Source organism: Capsaspora owczarzaki (genome assembly GCF_000151315.2).
Source record: "Capsaspora owczarzaki ATCC 30864 unplaced genomic scaffold supercont2.4, whole genome shotgun sequence".
Classification (NCBI taxonomy): Eukaryota; class Filasterea; order Ministeriida; family Capsasporidae; genus Capsaspora; species Capsaspora owczarzaki.
The window spans coordinates 1509527-1532462 of record NW_011887295.1 but is presented as its reverse complement, the minus strand read 5'-3'; the positions used below and the strand labels follow the sequence as shown (position 1 = coordinate 1532462).

Here is a 22936-nt window from a genome sequence, read left to right as displayed (position 1 = left end):
TCCCCGATTTGCGCGACTTTATTCGGGCCATTTCCCGTGAAGCGGCTCGAGCGGGTGAAGCGGCTCGTGCGGGCGCAGCAACCAGCACGACTACTTCACAGCAAACATCACCGAAATCGATCGCATCGGGCATCGTGTACTGCCACACACGAGCAGATTGCGACAAGATTGCCGATGCGCTCTCGCGAGAAGGCGTCCCGTCGGCCGCTTACCATGCTGGCCTCTCCAGCGCCGAGCGAACGCGGGTGCAGTCAGAATGGACCGCAGGACGCGTGCCCGTCATTGCCGCCACCATCTCGTTCGGCATGGGCATCGACAAGGCTGATGTGCGGTTTGTCGTGCACTGGTCCATGCCCAAGTCGCTTGAGGCCTACTTTCAAGAGAGTGGACGCGCTGGCCGTGACGGACTCAAGTCGCACTGCCGCATCTATGCCTCCCAGGATGAGCGCGATAAAATGTCGTTCCTTGTCTCCAACGAGGCTCGGCGCCTCATTGTTGGCGAGAAGGCTGCCGACACGACCGATCCGGCCATGCTCGGCGACATGGACTATTGGAACAGTCCGCTCGAAGGCGACTCTGTTGCGCGTGGTGGGCGGAGCATCCCTTCTTCCAGCGCACCTGCTTCAACCAAGGATTCCGAAAGAAGCTCTGCAGAGCGCCAGGCAGCGGCCATGAGAAGTGCATTCGAGGCAATGGTCGGGTATTGCGCCGGCGTTTCGTGTCGACACGTGCTGATTGCCAGTTATTTTGCTGGCAACCGGTCTCAGTTGCCGGCTGCCTCGCCCGCCGCTGACGACAATAGCGAAAAGATTGATGCCCACACGCTCTGCAATGGCATGTGCGATGCGTGCACCAACCAGAACGCCGTGGCAACCAAGGCTGCCATGTTTTCGTCACGGATCGGCTCGTACACGAGCGGCAGCAGCAACAGCAGTGCGTCCGCGGCCAAGGGAATGGTTGCGTTACCTCGCTTCGACGGCGGGTTTACGTCGGCGTCAACATACTATGCACGTGGGGGCGGTGGGGGTGGCGAGGACGACGACGGCGGAAGCGTCTCGATGGCCAGTCTCTCTCGACAAAAGCGCCGTCAAGAACAGGAGGCAGACCGCGACAAGCAAGAGCTCAAGCGGTTTTTGACGGAGGGTCGTGTCGAACGCACAGTGCGGCACGAAGATGCGCGCCCCGACACGCGACTGCTCGATGCCAACAATCACACCCACATCCCTTTCTTGCTGGTGACTGTCCGTGAAGCATGCTTTGCCAAACTGCTCGACGCATATACTGCCAACTACCTGTCACAGTTGGAGACGAAGAGCAGCAGCTTGGATGCAGGGGTCCAGGAGCAGCTTGCCTCCTTGACTGCCGACGTCGAGTTTTCAGCATTTCGGGGGTGCTCGCAAGTCAACACCTACAAGGCGCGGGTCTTTAAGCGCGTTCGTGAGGTTGCTGATGCGACCCTGCGCGGAGTGCCTTACGATGGTCCCGTTGATACGACTCCGGCGAGCTGACGGTGACTTGTTGTTTTTTTGTTAGCCAATAATACGACCACATCACTAGCTAGAGAATGGAGCATGTTGAGATGAATAACTTTGTATTGTGACAAGATTGCCAGAGAGCACCACATCGATGGCACTTTTAGCAAAAAAAACGAAAGAGAAGCAAAACCAGAATTTACGAAATGGGAGAGATGGGTCGCATCCCAACCGACAAAGGGAGAAAAAAAAACCAACAAAATCAAACAAGGTGGGGGCTGTTTTTAGAAGGTGACGCCAGCCTCCGTTCGGAGCTTTTGCAAAAGGCCGTCGACGTTCTCAACCTTGATGCCGGCCTTGCGGACCGGGGGCTCCTCGACGGAGAGGGTCTTGATGCGGGGCTTGATGTCGACGCCGAGCTCCTCGGGGGTCTTCTTGTCGAGGGGCTTCTTCTTGGCCTTCATGATGTTGGCGAGCGAGGCGTAGCGGGGCTCGGCAAGACGCAGGTCGGCGCTGACGACGGCGGGGAGGTTGAGCTCGATGGTCTCGAGGCCACCGTCAATCTCGCGGACGACCTTGACCTTGGAGCCGCCCTCGACCGAGAGCTTGGCGGCGAACGCACCCTGGGGCCAGTTGAGCAGGGCGGAGGTGAGCTGGGCGGTCTGGTTGGCATCGTCGTCGATGGCCTGCTTGCCAAAGAGGACGAGGTTGGCCTGGTTGTCCTCAGCGAGCTTCTTGAAGATCTTTGCGACGGCCAGGGGCTGAAGGGTCTCGTACGCTGCGCCTTCGACGGGGACGTGGATGGCACGGTCTGCGCCCATCGCGAGGGCGGTGCGGAGCGTCTCCTGGCAAGCGGTGGGGCCGCAGCTGACGGCGATGACCTCCTTGACGGCGCCGCTCTCCTTGAGGCGGATGCCCTATAGCCACAACAAAGACCGGTTGGAAAAAGACTGCGGCGTGAGTTCAGGGGTGGGACATTTGACCATGATTGACTGGCGATGCATTGGATTGGAAGGTGCATTGGATTGGAAGGATTGAAGAAGGGCGACAAAGACAGCCTGCAGCCCAGGAAAGCGATGGAACAAGTCGCGAACAGACGATAAAGAAGACATTGCAGACAAAGGCATGGACGAAAGGGGAGCGAGGAAGAGCAAGTCATAGGAGGAGAAGGAAGAAGAAGAAGAGAGATCGGCAAACTTTTCTCTTCGTTTCGCCCTCTCGTCCTCCCACTCTCACTCTCACTCTCACTCTCACTCGATTCTCAATGGGCAACGGTGGTCGTCTCGTCGTTTGACTCGTCTGGTCTGATTCGACCGCAAAAGAGAGACTTGATTGACCTTTCAACGAAAGCCAAGAAGCAGCTGTCCTCCCTCTTCGACTCTCGACTCTTCGACTCCGACTGATCAGCCCGCTGTGTGATAGCACTGACCTGCTCAAGAGCAATCTCGTCGAAGGGGTTCATCGAGTGCTTGACGCCCTCAGTCACAACGCCAGTCTTGTCCGCCTTGACACGCGCCTTGATGGCAAAGTCGACAACGCGCTTGACACCGACAATCACTCGCATTATTATTGTTGTTGCAGTTTAAAAAAAAAAAAGAGTGGTTTGAATAGTATGAGAAACATGGAGACATGGTGTGATTACGACTGCTCACAAAAACACAAAGACAAGTATCAACAAGATGGAAACCCTGAAAAAACCCTCAACAGGCCAGAAACGAAGCAGCAGCAACAATACGCTTATGCTATGCCCTTGGGAATCACAATGGAAATGTCATCGCCAAACGAACCCCAGGAGGCGCGGTTGGACTGGTAGATGGGAATCCACACTGCAAGAGCAACAATCCAGACAATAATGTTGACCGCGCTGAACAGCAGATCTGTGTGTCGGGTCGTGGTGGTGGGAGAAACAAAAGCAAACACACAAGGCAGATGCACAGTCCCGCATGTCAATGTTTGTCAGTCAAAAGCAAAATGTCTGAGAAAATCTGAGCACAGCACGAGCCAAATTCGTCAAACAACGTACATCGCTTGAACAACGGGTTGGAGCCCGGTCGTCGGGCCTCGTTGAAGAACCACAGAATGTTAATCAAGTGCAGCCATGGCAGAGCCGCAAACCCCGCGAGGAAGTGTACGCTGCCCAACAGAGACAGAGGAAGGGAAGGCCAAAGTCAAAGTTAGACATCAACGGCAGAGCCAAAGTTCTGCTGCTGCTGCCACTTCGCTGCTCTCCACCCGTTCGAGCGAGGGCAAGTAGGAGCATAGCCAAGGCCCTCCAGCAGAGGGTGGTGGCGGTCTGAAGCGGTGCGCTGGAAGCCGCTGCACTATCGAACGAGCTCAAGTTTGATCTAGCGAACTCGCTCACATCCAGCCCTTTCCTGTTCCTGCCCAACGACCGCTACTACAGCAATAGCCAACAAAATGGTACTGTAGACTTATATTTGCGACAGATGTTGAGCCGGTCGGCTTCACTGAGCATGGTGAGTTTTGGGTTTTGTTTTTCAATGACTGCGCTCAGGCTGCTCGTGCTCGATGAGGAATTGAGAATTACCCGCAAAAGATATTCGGATCAAACAGAGCATTTCAAAGCCCTCTGCGAGCTGTGGAGGCAATTCATGCTGGTCGTGGCTTTCGATTCAAAATCTGCAATTCGGTTGTTGGTTCCAACAAACGAGCACCCGCGCGAATTTGCGCCATTTCGTTTCGTTCACGTCATGTGGTCCAGTTCATTATTGGACGTGACTCGCATTGCAGATGAACGCGAATTAACCAAAAAAACCCGCAACAAAAACAAAAACAAAAACAACAAAAAAACATGTTGAAGTGTGTGCGCGGCAACCCTCCAATTCGCCAGCAAACGCCATTTGGTGTGTCGACCAGCCGCTTGGCAGTGTCGCAACAACTCGAGTGACCGTGAGGCAGTGCCTGCTGCTGCTGCTGCTCAGAGAAAATGCAGTGCCCGCACCGGTCCCGACACCATGCTGGCTGCTGGCCGCTTTTTGCACAGGCCCTGTTTCATCCAATCAACAAAAAAAACATCCCTTGATTGTACTTGGGAATGTCGTTCTACACTTCAAACATACCGCGGTTTTGCACACGTTCTCTTTTGGACAATAGTCTCGAAAAACAACAAAACAAGCAGCAGTTTCAACATTCGCCTCCCATCGCTGCTCTCTATGCTTACATTGCAGACCCCCGGGGCTCAGTCTGGGTACTCAGATCACTTGACGTCATCCACGGCGAAAAATAAAAACAACATGCCTTCCTGAACACCTCCTGTCATCACGTCGACAGATGTCGGCGCGAGCCATCACCTTTCGTTTTCTCGGTGTTTTCACTGAGGCGCAGGGCGGCTTTGCACGCTTCCCAGTGGCTGGATGTGAGCTCGCCTTTTGGTTCTACTGCACATCATTCGCCAGACGATGGCCGCGGTCAGTAGTGTGATATGGTTCAAAAAGGAGCCGTGTCGCACTGGGCAACGCGAATAGCCAAATTTTGAAGCGACAAACCGTCGCATGCGAAAAACGCCCAGCTGCCCGTGAACCTACAGCCAGCCAGCCAGCCGACCGACAGCTCCACGCGACCGCAGGCGAGACAAGCAAACAAAGGACTGGACCTCCCAAGCCAAAGGTGAAAGCGGCACCATTTTGAAGCAAGACAGCGCGAGGATCCAAAGTGTTGAACGAGTGAGTTTATTTTGGCGAAACAACAACAAACACTTTCGAGTTTAGATTTTAGGTGTTTTTTTTTTTTGTTTTTTTTTTGATTGCTATTTGTGATTGAATCGTCGCTTCAACAAGCACTTGCTGCTCTGCATTGTGGCCCCCACCGCCGACAACCAGGCGGTTTGGACCTGTCCATCGCACACAACAGCAGCAACCGGTGCGATGGAAAAAACCGCTAATGTCAAGTCCTAAATTCGGGTTTTGAGCTTTCACTCCACTTTTTTTATTTTTATTTTTTTATTTTTTATTTTTTGAAAAACCATAACAAAATGGGTTGTGCACAGAGTGCTGAAGACAAGGCGGCGCAAGACCGCAGCAAGCAGATCGACCAGCAACTCAAGGAAGATCAGCAGAAGATGAGCACCGAAGTCAAGCTCCTCCTCCTCGGTGAGTTTTCCGCCAGCAAAGACGGCCAGAAATAACCAATACCAATACAAAAAAAAAAAAAAAAAAAAAGCGCCATCAAAAGAAAATAAAAAAAATAGGCATTTTGACTCGCCGCTGCTAGTTCGTTGTTCTGGTCTGCCGACCTCCCCTTGCTCGGCTGCTCGTCGCTGCCTGTGCTTGGGTGACTGCAGAGGCGTTTGCGACACGCGCGTGCAGCGGCTGGCGTCCTGACGCACCGCGCCGGACCACCCGAGCGGGATAAATGGGCGAAGCCGACACGAACAAAAAAAAAAAAAATTAAAAGAAAGAAAAAAAAAAAGAAGAAAAAGTGTTGTGGCTTTGCTGCTTGTGTTGACTCGTTCGTGCCAGGGACTGCTGCAACCCTCTTGTGCCGCGCCTTGCTGCTTTGGCGCAGTTGGCATGGACGACCAGGCGACCGTCTGAGTGCTCACGGCAACGAGCGCGCCTGTGTGGGACACACAACGAAAAAAAAAAAAAGCAATTCGAACGCTCGTTTTAGTGTCGGTTTTTTTTTTTTTTTGGCCAGATCTTTCTTTCGTCTTTGTTGGTTGACACTGGTGTCGTCACTCGCTTGTGGAGGTTGGCAAGTATTGACGCACGTGCACAGCTTGCTCTTGCTCAACCGCTGGCTGGCGGATGGCTTGGCCAATAGCGAAAACGCCGCGTGCTTGTTTAAAACTTTTCAAACAAAAAGAAAAAGAGAAAAAAATGTCTTTTTTTTTTTTCTCTCTCTTCCTCTTGTTTGTCTGCTCTTCCATTGCAAGGAGGTGCCAGCTGTGCCCTCCCTGTCTTGGCATCCTGCTTCCGGACGGTTGGAAGGCGAACCAGAAGCAGAACAGGGCAGTCACGACAGCTGCCTTCTTTTCAACGACGAAATGTGTGTGGGTGGATTTTTTTTTTTTCGGTTTGCGCTTCAGCGCCTCGCACTGCTACCGTTGCCGATGGTTGCTGAACAGGGGGCGTGTGCATTCTGCCTCGCCATCCAGCCCACCTGCTCCTCTTTGCCTGCGCTTTTGCACTCTTCTGACGCGTGCTGAACGGCTGCTTTTCTCGCTTATTTTTTTTTTGGCCTTTTTTTTTTTCTCTTTTTTTCGGCAGTGTGTGTGTGTGCGTTTCGCGTTTCCTCCCTCTTTCCCCACCTTTCTCTTTCGCAAAGAGCGAGTTGGTGCGTTTTACAACCGTTGCTTGTCACACTCATCGGTTGGGATGTTGATGGTCGTCTTTTCCCCTCTCTTTTTTTTTTTCTGGCTTTTCTGCTTTTTTGCTTTTTTGGCTTTTTTGCGGTTATGACACATTGTTTACCTTCAAACATTATGGTGGATGATTTTTTTTTGTTTGTTTTTTGTTTATTTTTTTTTTCTTTTGTCTTTTGCCAATGACTCGAGGTCTTTGCTGAGCTGTTGGATCATCGTCGTTCTCTTGCATTGTGACAAATCGCTTGTGTGAGCGTTGTTGTCAAGCGAGAATGACGCGTCGAGTGTGGGGTTCCAGCATCCTCCACATGGCTCGGGGTTTTTTATTTTCTCGGCTGTTTCCTTCAAATGGACCAGTCATGCGCCGTTTACCGCTAACAAAAAAACAAAACCATCCAATCGTTGGAGAGCGAGAACAGCAGCTATACATTTGATTGCTGGTTATTCCTGCGCTGCTTTTTTTTTTTTTATCTCTTTTTATCTCTTTTTGTTTCTCGCTGCGATTTCTTCTTCTTCTTTCACCCCCTACGTCGTTCGCTCCTTCCCCCCCCCTCTTTCCCCTCAAATCCCTACTTTCGAGTGTGTGATCGTGTGTGTTTGTTGTTTGTCACAATTCGATCTGCTGATTTGGCTTTTGTGGTTTTTTCAAAAATAGTTTTGTGGTTTTTTCAAAAAAGATTGTTTTGATTGTTTTGATTGTTTTGATCCTTTTGTTTCTAACTCCGACTTTGTGTGTTTTTATTCTTCTACCTTGATGCAGGCGCTGGTGAGTCTGGCAAGTCCACCATTGTCAAGCAAATGAAGATCATCCACGAGAACGGCTACACATCGCACGAGTGCGACCAGTTCAAGACTATCGTCTTCAACAACACGATCAACTCGATGCAGGTCATTCTCCAGGCCATGGAGTCCCTTGGCATTAGCTTTGCCAACGAGGAGCTCAAGAAGGACGCCTCGTCCATCCTCGGTCTTGGTGCTGACTTGGAGAGCGTCACCCTGACCAAGCAGCTTGCAGAGTCCATCAAGCGCCTGTGGGTGGACAGCGGCGTGCTTGCCTGCTTTGACCGCTCGCGCGAGTACCAGCTCAACGACTCGGCCAAGTACTACTTTGACTCGATCGACCGCATTGCTGCCGCGGACTACGTGCCCAACGAGCAGGACGTTCTGCGCACCCGCGTCAAGACCACTGGTATTGTCGAGTCGCACTTTGACTACCGCGGCTTGCTCTTCAAGCTCTTTGACGTCGGTGGCCAGCGCTCTGAGCGCAAGAAGTGGATTCACTGCTTTGAGAATGTCACTGCCATCATTTTCTGCGTCGCATTGAGCGCCTTTGACCAGGTGCTCGCCGAGGACGAGACGATGAACCGCATGCAAGAGTCGCTCAAGCTCTTTGACTCGATCTGCAACAGCAAGTGGTTCTTGAACACTTCGATCATCCTCTTCCTCAACAAGCTCGATCTCTTTGAGGAGAAGATCAAGAAGTCGTCGCTCAAGATTGCATTTAGCGAGTACGAGGGCCCCAACACCTCCGACGATGCCAAGGAGTTTATCAAGAACAAGTTTGAAAAGATGAACCGATCAACAACGAAGCAAGTCTATTCGCACTTCACTTGCGCCACCGACACTGGCAACATTAAGTTTGTGTTTGATGCCGTCACCGACATTATCATCCAGAACAACTTGCGCGACTGCGGTCTTCTCTAAACAAAGAGGAGCCGAATGTGCCTCGATTGTTTCTAGATTATGGTCGTTGGGTGTGTGTCTGTGCACTTGCTTGATTTTGCATCCCTCCTTTTTTTTCTCTTTTTCTTCTTTTCTTTATTTGTGTTTGTGTGTGTCTTCGTTTCATCGGCTTTCTTTTGCGCGAACGTATCGAAAGCTTCGCTTTTGGGACTAGCGCTTGCGTCCCACAACGATACGCTTTTTCCGGTGTGTTTGCGATCATGTTTGTGTGTTTTTTGTTTTTGCCGTTAATTGCGCTCTTTGTAATGGCGTGTGCTGGTTTTTTTTTTTGTTGTTGTTTTCTGTGTGTTTGTTTGCTCGCTTTTTTGCGGCGCTTGTTGCATCGCTGTGTGTCTATTCTGAGTAGCTTTGGCTGTGCCAATCTTGTATCAAGAAAAAAAATGAATTTTTCTCCTTGCCTTCGACGTTTTTATTGTGTGTCTTCAGTTGGATCAGTTGGTTTGTTACACCTAGTTGCCAGACTGTTGCTGCCTCTGAAGCATCGCTAGTGCAGCAGGATTGATGAATTGCATTGGCATTGCTGCTGCTGCTGCTGCGGGTGCTGGTGGAGGCGATTCAAGAACCATTAGTGATTCCTGTTGTTGCGGTTGCAAATTGTTTGCTTCAGTTTGAGGAGCTTCATAGCTTGTTGCTCGCAATTCCTCGGAAAGATGCTGATCCGCTTCCGAGAAGTTTGCTCCACCGAACAACGCTGCTTGCGACTGCAGTTGATGTTGGTGCACTGTTGCCGGCTCTTCTGTGGGGAGCATTTGCATGCCTTGGCTGATTGGTTGATGTGGATGCTGGTGACCCAGCGGCGCAGTGTCCATCGCCTGACCGGGGGCTTCAGTCGGCAGAGTGGTGAGATTTTCCACCGAATGAGCTCGCGAGTTTTGCATGGAGGGCTCTTGAGATGCGGCCACTGGTAGTGGCTCAGACATGGAGCTTTGTTCCGTCTGCTTTGCTTGCATGAGCTGTGACGGACGTTGTAATGCATGCCCAAGCAGCAGGCACAGGGCTGTGTAAAACTTGCGGGCGAGATGAACTTCAAAGTAGTACTGCGAGGGCTGAGCAATCTTGTTGAACTCGAAAAAGGAGTCAAAGATGCTCTGGGCAGCACAAGGAGAGTTGGGACAACAAGACAAAAAAGCAATCAAAACGAAAAAAACCAAGCAAAAAACAAAAAAAAGTTGGCGAAAAAGCACAAGCATTTTCGACAGTCAGCAACGAAACTCACCTGGGCGTGCTCATGCCTGCGATGCAAAAGCACATAGTCGCAAAACAGCCATGGTCGGTGGACAGATGCGGAAGCCTACAACACCAAAAGTGTCAGGAACGCGTGAGCTTTGGCGCAGGGAGGGAAGGGAAATCCACGTTCGCCATCTCTCTTACCTGCTCGCCTCCGGAAAAATGGGGGATTGTGGCAGATCGTGCGTACAGCACAATGACGCGTACAACGTACGACCAAGAGTTATCGACGCGCGTTGGCGGAGGAATGTTGGCCGCTCTGAATGAGGTGGACGGGGATTGTCAGTATCAGCAATCCAACATCCTCATGCGAGAAATGGCGAGAGCACAGTAGCGACTTACACGGTCTCGTATACGGAGCGCATGTCTGTCATTGTTCGTGGAACCAAAGCATGACGTTCAGTCAGTCAGAGACTCGCGGCCAAATTCACTGCAAAATCGTCGCAAAATCAACAATCCCAATCGGATGCCTACCAAACGATGTGCATGGCTCGGATTTGGGCACAATTGAATGAATGGCCTTCACCGTTGCTTGTACGTTGTTGGTCAGCGGGGCAAACTGAAAGAAAAAAAAAACCAGGTTTGAGGCGAGAGAGACGAGACAAAGCGATCGAATTTGTCCACCCGAGACTGCGTCCGTTTTGCGTTTCTTTCACGCCCATCGAGATCGCAACTACAATACAATCTGAACGCTTTCACACATACCCATGATGCGCGGTCTGTCAGCGTCACGATAGCGTATTCGTGCGACGGACTGAAAGTGCTTTTGATTTGCACGAATCGCCGCAAGCCTGTCTGGAAGTAGTTCAGGCTGGTTTTGCTGTTGTGTTCCAGGCCCAGACACACGACAGAGAGCGCGCAGAGTGAATGAAAGGGTCAAGGGGTCAAGGGTTTGCTGCGAACTGCTTACTCATGATTGTTCGCCATCATCTTTTCGAGCGTCTCGGGACTTGCATCGACACAGAAGACCTGCTCCAAACATGAAGCAGAAACGTGGCATGAGTCAAACAAAGCTACAAGGGAACCGCCTTTTGCACCACACACACAAGCCTGTCGGCGAGTTGGCTGAAACTGGCTTCATCTTTGCAATCCTCTCTCTCTCTGCATCCTCTGCGCCCGCTCTGCATGTGCGTGGCGTCGTACAATCTTCTCGGGAATGTTGGCACTGATCAACGGGGCTACGGGTTGAGCCGCTGTTGTAGTCATGGTTTGTAGAAAGTTGTCTTGACTTTTTGATGGATGATGTGAAATGACTGACCAACTTTGTCCTCCTCCTCCTCCCAAAGCAAACCATTGCGATAAAAATAAAAATAAAAACACGGCATATCAGAGCATTCGGTTTAGATTGAATGGAAGAACAAGGAAATAGGACATCCATCCACGCAGAAACAAAAAGGAGCATATACATGGAAAAACAACACTCCCCTCGTAACACCGTCGCAGAATATCCGCAGAGCCAACGGGCGGATAGTGAGCGGAGGCGAACGATTTACTTCAGCTTCTTCTTGGGGCGGAGGTGAGTGGTGTGACCGCACTTCTTCTTGCGGCAGTTGGTAGCACGCGGGTGGAGGCGGGCGTAGCACTTGCGGCAAATCATCTTGTCGCAGTTGTACTTGGCGGCCAAGAGCTTGAGCGAGGGCTCAATAATGCCACCACGCAGGCGGAGGACGAGGTGGAGAGTCGACTCCTTCTGGATGTTATAGTCCGAAAGAGTGCGGCCATCCTCGAGCTGCTTGCCGGCGAAGATGAGACGCTGTTGGTCCGGGGGGATTCCTTCCTTGTCCTGGATCTTGGCCTTGACGTTCTCGATGGTGTCCGAAGACTCAACATCGAGAGTGATCGTCTTGCCAGTAAGGGTCTTGACGAAGATCTGCATCGCTCTAGGAAAAAAGAAAAGTCTGCATGGCGCGAAAAAAAAAAAAAGCCATTGAATCAAAAAAAGTGAGTTGAACAAGTCACAGACAAGTGCAGCGCGCGTCGTTTGGGATGCCAGAAGATGGAGGAGTATATGTTGGTGTGTGTCGTGCGCCAAGCGGTAGGTGAGAGGGGAAAAGAGAACGACAGCAAACAGGATAAGAAAGAAAAAAAAAAAGAGAAAAAAAAAAGCGCGGAAACAAAGAGTTGCTCTACAACTCGTGTCTCTCCTGTTTGAGCAACGTAGGGCACCGGACACAATAAATCACAGTGCCGTGCTGTTGCCGTTATGCCGTTCGACGGGTCGCGGTCGCGGCGCAGCGAGAAAGCGACGGGAACGAACAACGAGGAAAAGTCAGACCTCTTCGTCTCTGCTGCGAATTTCCCTTCCCCTCTCTGCTCCATCTCCCAGGCCGAGCGTGCCGGCGCTTCAAGCTGCGAAATCATGGCAAATGACACTCGCAGGAACACAGCGGACGCTACGAGCTGCAACAGGCGGTGCCGAACAAGGCGCGGGGAAAAGGCGACAAGCCACTCTGCTGCAGCAAAACGCTTTCTTTCGTTTTTCGCCCTCCAACGCCCCGGTTTTCACAGGCCCCATCCCCGGTTTCGCTGATCGTATCACACGCCCCTCGGCGCGAATCGATGAGAGGACATGGTTTTGTATCGGATTGAGGCAGGAGGAGCAACATTGCAATGTCGGATGTTCACATACGGTCGAGAGAGAGAGCAAGCCGGATTGGGAAGCGGCCAAATTCAATTTCTTGGGCTTTTCAATTTTTTTTTTTCTTTGTTTCGTTTTTGTGATTTTTTTTTTCATTCATTTTTTTTTCTTTGGACTACCATTGCCCCGAACTAGACATGGTGCGTAGCTTGACTGTTGACTCTGCGCAGGGGCTCGGACGGGCCCCAGTAGCAAGACACGGCCCTGGAAACGCTACCAAAATCGAGCGTGACCTGGATCGGTTGAGCATGGGGTGACTGCGGGTCAAGTCGAAGCGAATGAGTTGGAAGGAGATTGAAAATTTGGTGCTTGAGGTTGTTCTCCGCCACCACCACCACCGCCAAGAGATCGCATGACTACACACTTGCATGAGGCGCTCATCGCAGGGCAACGCGACGGCGGTGTTGGAACGTGGCTGAGGGGGGTCGAGCGCTCTTCCAAACATCTTCGCCTCTCCATCGCTTCATGATCTCACTCTCTGCGTTTGGTTTGTCGACCCCGTTGTGCCCTCTTGTTGACTTGCAGGTTCTCCTCTCAGCTTCGGTCTGCACCAAGTCGGGCAAGCGTAAGAAAGCAGAAGCAGAAGTCGTTGTTGGTTGCGTTGCGTTTTGATGATGCTGCAGCGGGGCGACGTGGCACAACCATCCACCCCTCCTCAAGGAAGAGAAGCAGGGTTGGGAGCCGTTCATACATGCAATGCCACCTCATCCTTCTCGTTCCTGAGCAGCCTCGGTTCCCTCCCCGCTTTGAGAGGATGACTTGGCGACAATACGCATCTTTTTTTTTTCTGTTTTTTTAGATCTCGCATTTCTTCCTTCTTCTCTCTTGCTCATCGTCCCTCTCTCTCCCTCTCTCTCTGCCATTCTGCGTTGCAACAGCAATCGTCTCGCGCCAGTTTGTCGAAATGACACGCTCGCGCGTCGAGGGCCTGCTCGCGGGCTTCCCCAAGCTCATCAAGGAGGGCAAGCAACACACTTTTGTCGAAACAGACACGGTCCGCTACGTGTATCAACCACTGGACTTGCTCTACATTGTCCTGATCACGACCAAGAACAGCAACATTCTTGAGGACTTGGAGACGCTGCGCATGTTTGCCAAAGTGGTAAGGAGTGCTCGATCGGTTTTTGTTATCTCCTGGATTGAGACTTTGGACTCGGAGTCGCTCACACACACACAACATCTGCCTTGCTTGCTGCCTCCCAATGTTAGATCCCCGAGTATTGCCGAACGCTCGAGGAGCGAGACGTCGCCGATCACGTCTTTGAGCTCATCTTTGCGTTTGACGAGATTGTGGCGCTGGGATACAGGGAAAGCGTCAACCTCAGCCAAATCCGCACATTCACCGAGATGGACTCGCACGAGGAGATGGTCCACATTATGCAGCAGCGAAACAAGGAGCGCGAGGCCAAGGAGCATCTCAAGCTCAAGATGAAGGAGCTCGAGCGCGAAAAGCGCAACGCCATGCGCCAGGGTCGGCCTCCAGCGGGTGGCGGCTTTGGCTCGGCCTCGTTCGGTGGCATGGGCACCCCTGGCATGGGCGGCGGCATGGGCGGTGTCAGCATTCCCCAGGGCATTTCGTCCTCCAGCAGCTATGGATCCATGTCCTCCTCGGGCCAGAATTCGCCAGGCATTTCCTCTGCCAACTCTACGGCATTTTCGTCAAAGTATGAGCCCAGTAGCTACATGTTGGGAGGACTGCTTTGGGAGGTTGAGTCGATTCTGAGTTTTGGATGCTGATTTTTTTGTATTTTTTTTTTTTTTTGCTTGTCTTGGTTTTGTCTTGGTCTGTCGCAGGCCTGCGTCGTCTGCCCCTGTTAGCCGAGGCATGAAGATTGGAGGCAAGCCTAAAACCAACGAACTCGTTGATGCGCTTATTGCCGATGGCGAGCTCGTCCAACAAGATGCCGCGCCCGCACTGGGTGGTGCTCGACTTGGCGGCAGCGCCGGTGCGAAGGCTGCCGCTGCTGCCGCACCTGCTGTGCCGACAGAAGCCGTGCACGTCCGCATCGAGGAGAAGATTGTCGTTCGCGCCAAGCGCGATCTCGGCCTCGAGAATATGGAAGTCAAGGGCGATCTCTTCTTGCGAGTAGCAGACCCCGCATTGCCGGCCATTGCCGTCCAGCTCTCCCTTCCCGACGAAAAGAGCTTCCAATTCAAGACACACCCCAACGTAGACAAGAAGCTCTTCACCGACCAAAGCCTCGTTGCGCTCAAGGATCCTTCCAAGCCATGGCCTCCCAACGCTGAGCTCGGTGTGCTCAAGTGGCGCATGACCACCACCGACGACCGCCAGTTGCCGCTGTCAGGTATGCTTGTTTTGTTTTGGTGCTGGCCTTGGAGGGCGTCTATTTGTCTTTGTATTTTTTTTCTTTTTTCTTGATCAGTGCCCCACTAACTCTGATGCTTTGTGTTGTTGCCGTTTGTGGTAGTCAACTGCTGGCCACAGCCCAATCCCGACGGCTCCTGCGATGTCAACATTGAATACGAGCTGAATAACACTGCGCTTCAACTGCAAGACGTTGTGATTGCCATTCCTGTTGCGTAAGTTTTTGGCGCTTGGTTGGAACGGCCGTCTCGCTCTGTTGGATCTTTGTTGTATTCATTTCCGTTTTGTTCTTTGCGGGGGACTATGCAGCTCCAATCGATCGGCACCTGTGGTTGCATCTGTTGATGGCAGCTACGATTTCGATGTCAAGTCGTCCAAGCTGTACTGGTCCATCCCCGTTGTCGACAGCAGCAACGCCACTGGCTCGATGGAGTTCAAGACTGCAACCGGCAATGCCAACAGCTTCTTCCCCGTGTCGGTCGGCTTCTCGTCCACCCAAACGTTTGCCAATTTCCAGGTAAGAGCCACAAAAAAAAAAAAAAAAAAAAAAAAAAAAAAAAAAAAAAAAAAAAAAAAAAAAGGCGCGCATGATCGCCTGTATGGTTGCCTTTGCCCCTTGAAAATGTTGTTTTTAATCGTCTCTGTGCGTGATGTATCTTGGGGCCTTACAGATCAACGGTGCCGTCATCAGCACCAATCAATCGCCAATCAAGTTCTCGGCGGCAACAACTTTTGGCGTCGAGTCGTACGACTTTGTCTAAGCAGCGCTTGGGTGGTGTCGCGAGGGAGCCTAACTGTGTAGATGCCTTGCCCCCCCCCCCCCCTTGTCTCTTCTCCGATCCCTCTTGTTGCTCTGCCTTGGATTCAACTTGTCCTGGTGTTTTGTTTTTTTGGTTTTTATCCGTGTTAAGCCCAAAAATTTATTTCTTGACCGTTTCGTTCTTGCTGCTCTTCTTTCGGGTGTTGCTTCCATATCATAGTCTCCATGTCATTCAGTCCACACTTTTTTTTTCTCTTCCTTTGAAGTCTCAATGTCGACGATTGAGCGCCTCTCGATCCAGGGCATCCGGTCGTTCAGCTCCAATGACGCCTGCGACATTCGGTTTCAAACGCCGCTCACCGTGATTGTCGGCCACAACGGTGCTGGCAAGACGGTAACCAGAGTGCTGGGGTCCGGCTGCGGGAGGGGCGGCGGCGCACTGACAAGTTGTTCGTTCATCTGGTTTCCTGCATGAAACGCGTCACAAACGCCGTCCATTCTGTCTCTCTCTCTCTCTCTCTCTCTAACGCTCGCTGCTGCTGCTCCTGCTGTGTGTGTTCAAACAGACCATCATCGAGTGCCTTCGCTACGTGACCACGGGCGAACTGCCGCCAAACAGCAAGTCCGGCGTGTCGTTCGTGCTCGATCCAAAGGTAACTCGTTTCCCGCCAGATTTTTGCCGCGCTCCCATCGCCCCCCCCCCCATCCTGTTGCCGCGTGCTCGCACGTCCATTGGACGACCATTATTGTGAAAACGCATCCCTTCTTGTACTTGCGTGGTTTGCTGTGGAAACTGACTGGCCGACCGTCGCGCGCCCTCGTTTGTCACCGCGCTTAGCTTGCAAAGGAGCGCGAAGTCAAGGCGCAAGTCAAGCTGCGCTTCACCAACGTCAGTGGCAAGTCGATGGTGTGCAGCCGGCGCCTCCAAGTCACACAGACAGCCAAGAAGGCGTCGTGCAAGACGATCGAAAGCACGCTGCTGACGATTGATCCGGTCACTGGAGAAGTAAGCGCCAATTCTTAGCGCACGTTGTCGCTCAGATGGACTTTGTTGTTGCTGTTGCTGTTGAGTTTTGTTGGTGCGGTTCTTTGCACCACAATGCGAGCGATGATGGGTGTTGTTTTGATTCCAATTTCGTGTTTGCTGAATTGCCCCCTTTTTTTGTTTATTGTTGACAGAAACAAAGCATCAGTTCCAAATGCGCCGACATGGATCGCCTCATCCCGATTGAGCTCGGTGTGTCCAAGGCAGTGCTTGAAAATGTCATCTTTTGCCACCAAGAGGAAAGCAGCTGGTAAGGCACGGTGCTTTTGGGAGCTTTTCGCGCTCAATGAATTCATGGCTCTTCAGGCCTCTGAGCGAGCCAAAGAAACTCAAGGAAAAGTTTGACGACATCTTTGCTGCAACCCGGTACGTTTTGTGGCGGCGTCAGATTCAGTTTTGATTCAACGTTGATTCAAACTGGTTTTTTTTTTGTTATTGTTGTTGTTTGCTCGTCCCAGATACATCAAGGCTCTTGAAAACATCAAAAAGTTCCGAGACGAACAAGTCAAAGACGTGCGGGAGAAGGTCATTGAGCTGGAGCATTTGGAAAAATGCCGCGATGCCGCACAGGAAGTGAGTGATGCTTGTATTGAGTTGAGGTTGCAAAACTGCTGCTGGGTGTGACGCTGACTTTCGGCTCGGGTGTTTGTGGATGAACAGAAACGAAGGCTTCAGCAGAGCGTTCGTGCCCAGATGCAAGCCGCCGATGAGGCCATCACCGGCATTGACGCAAAACTCGAGCCCATCAACAAGCTGATTGCCGGCTTGGACACGCAGATGGCCAAATTCAATGCGTTGCAACAAGACCGTGCTGCAGCAGAAAGCGCCAAGGACCAGCTGGTCAAAAACCTGGCCGAGATTAAAGGCGGCATGACCAACGAGCTCACCGAGACAGACGCAGAGCTGGCGCAGATGGAGAAGCGCTTTGACGAACAGTTCCGTCAGGCGGCTGCGCAACGGCGGGAGGCCGAGCAGCAGCAAAAGCAAGCCAACGACGCGCTCGAGGCGCTGCGCGCAGAGTTCAACCGCTTGCTGACGCAGGGCGGACGCGCCGAAAGCGAGCTGGATGCCTTGAGCAATCGGGTCAAGGAGCGCGATGCCTTGATTCAGACGCTTGCCAACAAGTACCGCATCGATGGCTACCGGACCCCCGAGGAGCTTGCCGCCAAACCGCGCGATGCGGTTGGTCAAGAGTTTCGTCGGCAGCTGGAGCGGGTGCTCAGCGCGCGACGCGCCACCATCGAGGCAGATCGCGCTCGCCTTGAGGGCGAGGTTGCAAAGCTGGGGTCGGATGTGGACGCCCGCAGAAACGACCTTTCCATTGTTTCAGCTCGTTTCAAGTCCAAAGACGAGGAGGTGCGTGACAAGAAGAATCGGGCAGCTCGCGCCTTGGATGAAGCCAAGTCCCTCTGTGGGGGGCAGTCCTCTGCCGCCAAGCTCGAGCAGGATCTTGCAAAGGAGCAGGCGTATGCGAGCGAGCTCGAGGTGAAAGTCGCGCAACTCAAGCAGGAGGCCGACAATCCGCAGCCCAAGGCCGAGCTGCGGCAGACCGAAGCTTCCGTCGCAACATCGCAGCAGCGCCTGCAGCAGCTGGATAAAGAGCTCGAGTCTATTAACTCCGAGCTTGGTGCCCGTGCCCAGCTTGATCTCAAGCGGCAACAGCGCGACCTCAAGCAAAACGAACGGGAAACCATGCTGCGCACGCGCGAGCAAGACTTTGCGACGTTGATTCCCGGGTTCTCGGCTGCAGCGGCCGCAGCCAACACGCGCGACGACAATCTCTCTTCGGCGCTGGCTCAACTGCTCGAGCGCAAAACCAAGCTCTTGAAGGAAGAGCAAACCCGCCTGCGTGACGCCGAGAACGAGCATGCCCGTGCCAAGGCGCAGCTGGAAGTGCTTCACAGCGAGAAAAAGCGAGCAACCGCCCAGAGAGATGCGGCTCAAGCCGAACTCAACAAGGTGCTGGCCCAACCAGAGATGCAGCCGGCGCCCCAGCCGGGCGACGAGGATGCTGCGGCCGAACCGTCCTCCGCGGCGGCGCCTGTAGTGCAGAGCACTGGCAACCCTGATCTCGACCAGCGATTGACAGTGTTTGATCGACAAAAGTCCAAGACAGTCAGTGTGCTCGCAACGCTGGATGCGGCCGAGCTCATGTACAGCTCGTTCATCAAAAAGGCTGAGCAGAGTCACGCATGTCCGCTGTGTGAACGCGCGTTTGGTCACGGTGGCCATGCCGCCGCCGCCTCCTCGTCCTCCTCGTCCCGCTCTTCATTGGACGAGTTTGACAAGTTCATGCAGACGTACAAGAACAAACTGAGCGTCATTCCCGGCCGCAAAGCCAATTTGGCAACTCAGCTCAACGAGCTCCAGGCGCTTCTCCAGCGCCTCGACACTCTGCGCCCCTTGAGCACACAGCTGACCGAGCTGGTGGAAAAGACGCTGCCTCGACTCGAGAGCTCGATTGAAGATGCCGCGGCCGTTTGCGAGGTGCTTGGCGCGAACGTTGACGATCTTGCCGCATCCGTCGCGGAGCAGAAAGAGTCTGTCGATTTGGCCAACCAACTCCGCGCGGACGCTGCCGCACTGGCTCGGCTTTCGAGCGATGTTCGGGCGTTGGACAATGAGATTGCCGCCCAAGAGCGCACGTTGCAGTCGACAGGAGGTGAGTGCCAAAAAACAACCAAGAGAAAAGGAGATGAAGCGGAGGGAGCTGTTGGATGGAGATGGAGGAACCAGAGAAACAGGTTGTAAAAGGGCCGGGACTCATTGCCACATTTTGTTTCCTGTTTTCACCACCACCGCAGGCTCGGGTCGCTCTCGCGACCAGGTTTCCGAGGAGCGAAAGAGCTTGGCTGCCGAGCTCGAAATGCTTCGTCGCTCGGTCTCGCAACTGACGCGAGACATTCGTGCAAAGGAGGATGCCGTGAATGCCGAGCGGAATCGACTCTTTGAAGTCACCAAAACCCTTGCAAGTCGTGTCAGCCAACTCGAGGAGGCCAAGCGACGTTTTTCCGTGCACGAGGAGCTTGTGGCAGCGGCGCGTGTGCTTGGTGAGGAGCTGGAGACCATTCAACTCCAGCACAAGCCTGCAGAGGAACGCTTGCGGACGGCCTTGGACGCGCGCGAAACGTCTGAAAATGCGCTCAAGTCAGCCAACGTCCGCTGGCGCGATGAAACTGCCACACTGACCCGTGACTCGGACGCGTTCAAGACATTGGAAGCCGCGAGCATGATGCTTGCAGGTAAAGAGGCGGAAGTCGCACGACTCGCCGCCTCCAAGGCCCACGCGTCGCGGTCCATGGCCGACAAGGAGCAGCAGGTCACGACGCTGCAGGAAAAGGTGGCCAGCATCCGGCGACAAGTGGATCGTGAGCAGTCTGTGCGTCGCAATCTGCAAGACAACATTTCCTTCCGTCGCAAAAAGATCGAGGTCCAGCAGTGCGACGAGGAAATGGCAAACATTGATGACGAGCTCAAGCAGATGAACGTTGGTATCCTGGCCACTGAGAAGCAGGTTCCGCGCGATACGCAGCGACAGCTGCAGTCCGAGGCAAGGCGCTTTTTGGTTTTCGGTTTGATGTGCGGCTGGTGGGTTGTTGGTTTGCAGTTTCTAACTCGTGCATCTGGCGGTTCATCATCCCCTGATGCGTTTTTGGTGCAATGTAGCGTGCAAAACTGGAGGGCCAACGAGCGACTTGGGCCGAGCAGGACAAGGGCATCACGCGCGAGTTGCAGACGCCCCTCTACAACAATGTGGACGACCGCTTCCGCAAGCAGCTCATCACTGTCAAGACCACCAAGATGGCCAACCACGATCTGGAGCAGTACCACAAAGCGCTGGACAAGGCCGTGATGAAGTACCACGCCATGAAGATGCAAGAGATCAACGAGATCATCCGCGAACTCTGGGCAAATACGTACAAGGGTGCGGACATTGATGCCATCGAGATTCGATCCGACGTCGATGAAGAAGAGACTCAGGCGTCTGGTCGCAAGTCGTACAATTATCGGGTGCGTGCCTGTGCTTATTGGTTTCGCTGATGTTGCGGTCGATTGTTTTTATTTTGGGGATGCTGATTTCTTCTTGGTTGTGTCCACACGCAGGTCGTCATGGTGAAGGGCGAAATGGAAATGGACATTCGCGGGCGCTGCAGTGCCGGCCAGAAAGTGCTCGCCTGCCTCATCATTCGCATGGCGCTCAGCGAAACGTTCTGTTTGAACTGCGGCATTCTGGCGCTCGATGAACCCACGACCAATCTGGACAAGGACAACATTGACAGTCTGGCACATGCTCTAGCCAAGTATGGGGCTTTTTTTGCTTTTGCAGTGTGCTCTGGGGCGGTGCGCTGAACGACTGCTTGGACTTGTTTGAATGCTTGTGGCAGATTGGTCGAATCCAGACGGGCGCAGCACAACTTCCAGCTGCTTGTCATTACCCACGACGAGGACTTTGTCGCTCAGCTTGGACGGTCTGAGACCATTCAAACGTACTTTCGAGTCGAAAAGGATTTCAAGTGAGGAAGCGCGATGGTTGCGTTACACTTTTGCTTTTGCTTGATTGCTGACCCATCCATCCATCTAACCTTGCTTGCTTTTCTGAAAACCAGCCAAACGTCTCGCATCATTCCGCAGCAGTTCTCCTTGGACTCTTGATCGCTCTGTCTTCAGCACACACACACACAGACACTCTCAGCTTCAACGAAGCAATTTGTATTGTACTTTGTAACTGTATTTCTGCACCAATTTTTCCCGTTGATTCAGTCAGTCGTTGATTCAGTCAGTCGGAATTTTTTCAATCAGTTGATACGACGCATGAGACCCCTCCAACCCCAACCCCGACCCCGACCCCTCCTCCTCGTCGTCGTCCTCCTCGCCGTCCTTGCTGCGGCTGCTCATGCTTGCCCGATGGAGCGCTGCGACACTGGGCTGAGCGGCTTTGCGTCTGGCGATGGGCTGGCGCTCGGCGCGAACGGTGCCAAGGTGCTCTGGTTTGTGACCGACCACTCGACCGCGATCGGCGAGATTGACAGCGGCTGCGTGGCCAACGGGGGTGCTGCCGTGTGCGCCTGCAACGGAGCGTTCAATGCGGACCGACTGATGAGCCTCAACCCGGCGAACGGGTCGGTGCTGTTCGACCTGCCCGACCTGTCGTCGAGCGCCGTCACGCTGCCGCTGCTCGACTACACTGGCGGCACCATTGGCTGGGACTCGCACTCCATCGCCCGCTGCGAAGGCACGGGGATTGTCGACTGGGCTGTTCCGCTGCTGCCCGCGCCGGCTGGCCGAGTGTTCTCGCCCATGATGAGCGACTCGGGCGTGATTATGCTCCTGTCCGACGACGGCGGCGTGACGGGCATGTACGCGAACGGCGTTCCTGATGCCCATGTGACGCTCAATGTCACTCGCAGCGGCGTCCAGGGCTCGTGGATTCCGCTCGGCATGCCCAGCGGCGTCGGCACTGTTGCCTACGCTGCAACGCGCTGGCTCCCGGATTCGGGCGATGCGCCATACCCATACGTCGGCAGTCTCGTTGCCATTCAAACGTCCGGAGCAATTGGCGGTCGCTTGCAGCCCGTCTGGAATCTCGAGTACAATCTCCACCCGCTCAGCTTCAACAACACGGCCTTCACCATCCCGCTGGTGGCGGCCGACGGCGCTCTGATTGTGCTGGCGGCTGCATCGTCGGATTTGTACCAGTTCTCCGTGCTCATTATCGAGGACAAGACCGACCGAGGCGTGATTCGCTCCCGCATCGACCTCTCCTGGTCTGACACGCTGAGCGGCCAGATTGTCCAGGACGCCGTGCTCGACCATGCGTTCACGGGCTCGACGAGCGGCAAAGAAACCTCGCTTTGGCTGACCTTTGCCGACTCCTCGGCACTGGTGCGCATCGATGTCATTGCCGGCAAGGTCGTCTCGACCATCGACCTGAACCATCAGTTTGGCACGGCGCTGCAGGGCGCTCAGGCCATGTCGCGCGCACTTGCGTTCAGCATGCAGAACAGCACGGCCAACGTGTTTGGTCTGGTCTTTGTGTGTCGCCTGCCGTCCGGCCAGCCGCACCTTGTCGCCTTGCAGCTCCCGACCGACATTCCCGCCACAACTGCTCCTCAATACCTGTGGTCGGTTCCTCTGCCAGAGCTCGGCAACAGCCCTCAGTATGCCATCTGGGGCCAAATTGCTGCCGCAACGCTCCCCGCGCCCTCCAATTACGGCATGCTCTTGCTTCTGCCGAGCTCTGTTGGTTTGTACGGCATTGGCGTTTCGTTGTAGCTTGACGGTTTCCCCCCCCCCCCTTTTTTTTTTTCCTCTGGAGGGCTTGTGATGATGATGATGATGATTTCGTGCACCCCCTTCGTTGCCTTTGTGAATATGAATATGAATTGATCCTGTCTGAACTTC

At 53.5% G+C, this 22936-nt stretch overlaps 9 protein-coding genes across 9 annotated transcripts in view; 5 read left to right on the top strand and 4 right to left on the bottom strand.

The window, feature by feature from the left end:
* The window catches only part of CAOG_08682 (hypothetical protein), a gene marked incomplete at both ends in the record, with an annotated part of 2269 nt that extends 761 nt beyond the window's left edge, over window positions 1-1508 (top strand). The window contains one exon of the mRNA XM_011271991.1: window positions 157-1508. Coding sequence (XP_011270293.1) covers window positions 157-1508 — 1352 coding nt within the window. The remainder of the gene's footprint in view (window positions 1-156) is intronic.
* A 248-nt stretch (window positions 1509-1756) lies between these two features.
* On the bottom strand, window positions 1757-3036 carry CAOG_03264 (electron transfer flavoprotein beta-subunit; the record flags this gene model as incomplete). The annotated part of the gene is made up of 2 exons (XM_004364046.1): window positions 1757-2389; window positions 2902-3036. The coding sequence occupies 2 exons, from the start codon at window positions 3034-3036 to the stop codon at window positions 1757-1759; spliced, it is 768 nt and encodes a 255-aa protein (XP_004364103.1).
* A 23-nt stretch (window positions 3037-3059) lies between these two features.
* On the bottom strand, window positions 3060-3941 carry CAOG_03263 (hypothetical protein; the record flags this gene model as incomplete). The annotated part of the gene is made up of 4 exons (XM_004364045.2): window positions 3060-3349; window positions 3496-3605; window positions 3705-3788; window positions 3898-3941. Coding segments are annotated over 4 exons (378 nt in total), but the record flags the coding sequence as incomplete, so codon positions are not given.
* Window positions 3942-5419: 1478 nt separating this feature from the next.
* Window positions 5420-8937, top strand: CAOG_03262 (guanine nucleotide-binding protein G(I) alpha subunit). The gene is made up of 2 exons (XM_004364044.2): window positions 5420-5581; window positions 7556-8937. Exons 1-2 carry the CDS (start codon window positions 5464-5466, stop codon window positions 8497-8499), a joined length of 1062 nt encoding a protein of 353 aa, XP_004364101.1. The 5' UTR covers window positions 5420-5463; the 3' UTR covers window positions 8500-8937.
* Window positions 8928-11010, bottom strand: CAOG_03261 (hypothetical protein). Its single transcript, XM_004364043.2, has 8 exons — window positions 10909-11010; window positions 10676-10734; window positions 10471-10585; window positions 10240-10324; window positions 10108-10132; window positions 9910-10024; window positions 9755-9829; window positions 8928-9626 (listed from the first exon to the last, which is right to left on the bottom strand). The coding sequence occupies exons 1-8, from the start codon at window positions 10969-10971 to the stop codon at window positions 8988-8990; spliced, it is 1176 nt and encodes a 391-aa protein (XP_004364100.1). The 5' UTR covers window positions 10972-11010; the 3' UTR covers window positions 8928-8987.
* Window positions 11011-11089: 79 nt separating this feature from the next.
* Window positions 11090-11663, bottom strand: CAOG_03260 (ubiquitin/60S ribosomal protein L40 fusion). Its single transcript, XM_004364042.2, has one exon. The coding sequence runs from the start codon at window positions 11639-11641 to the stop codon at window positions 11255-11257; it is 387 nt and encodes a 128-aa protein (XP_004364099.1). The 5' UTR covers window positions 11642-11663; the 3' UTR covers window positions 11090-11254.
* Window positions 11664-12510: 847 nt separating this feature from the next.
* On the top strand, window positions 12511-15663 carry CAOG_03259 (coatomer subunit delta). The gene is made up of 8 exons (XM_004364041.2): window positions 12511-12543; window positions 12929-12968; window positions 13282-13505; window positions 13613-14067; window positions 14198-14709; window positions 14833-14944; window positions 15039-15246; window positions 15401-15663. Exons 1-8 carry the CDS (start codon window positions 12541-12543, stop codon window positions 15488-15490), a joined length of 1644 nt encoding a protein of 547 aa, XP_004364098.2. The 5' UTR covers window positions 12511-12540; the 3' UTR covers window positions 15491-15663.
* Window positions 15664-15760: 97 nt separating this feature from the next.
* CAOG_03258 (zinc ion binding protein) lies at window positions 15761-21187 on the top strand (the record flags this gene model as incomplete). Its single annotated transcript, XM_004364040.2, has 12 exons — window positions 15761-15883; window positions 16056-16142; window positions 16328-16495; window positions 16669-16784; window positions 16841-16900; window positions 16993-17107; window positions 17195-19196; window positions 19339-20099; window positions 20201-20545; window positions 20639-20835; window positions 20920-21048; window positions 21142-21187. 12 exons carry the CDS (start codon window positions 15761-15763, stop codon window positions 21185-21187), a joined length of 4149 nt encoding a protein of 1382 aa, XP_004364097.2.
* Window positions 21188-21306: 119 nt separating this feature from the next.
* On the top strand, window positions 21307-22932 carry CAOG_03257 (hypothetical protein). The gene has a single exon (XM_004364039.2). It carries the CDS (start codon window positions 21347-21349, stop codon window positions 22805-22807), a length of 1461 nt encoding a protein of 486 aa, XP_004364096.2. The 5' UTR covers window positions 21307-21346; the 3' UTR covers window positions 22808-22932.
* The last annotated feature ends 4 nt before the right edge of the window (window positions 22933-22936 follow it).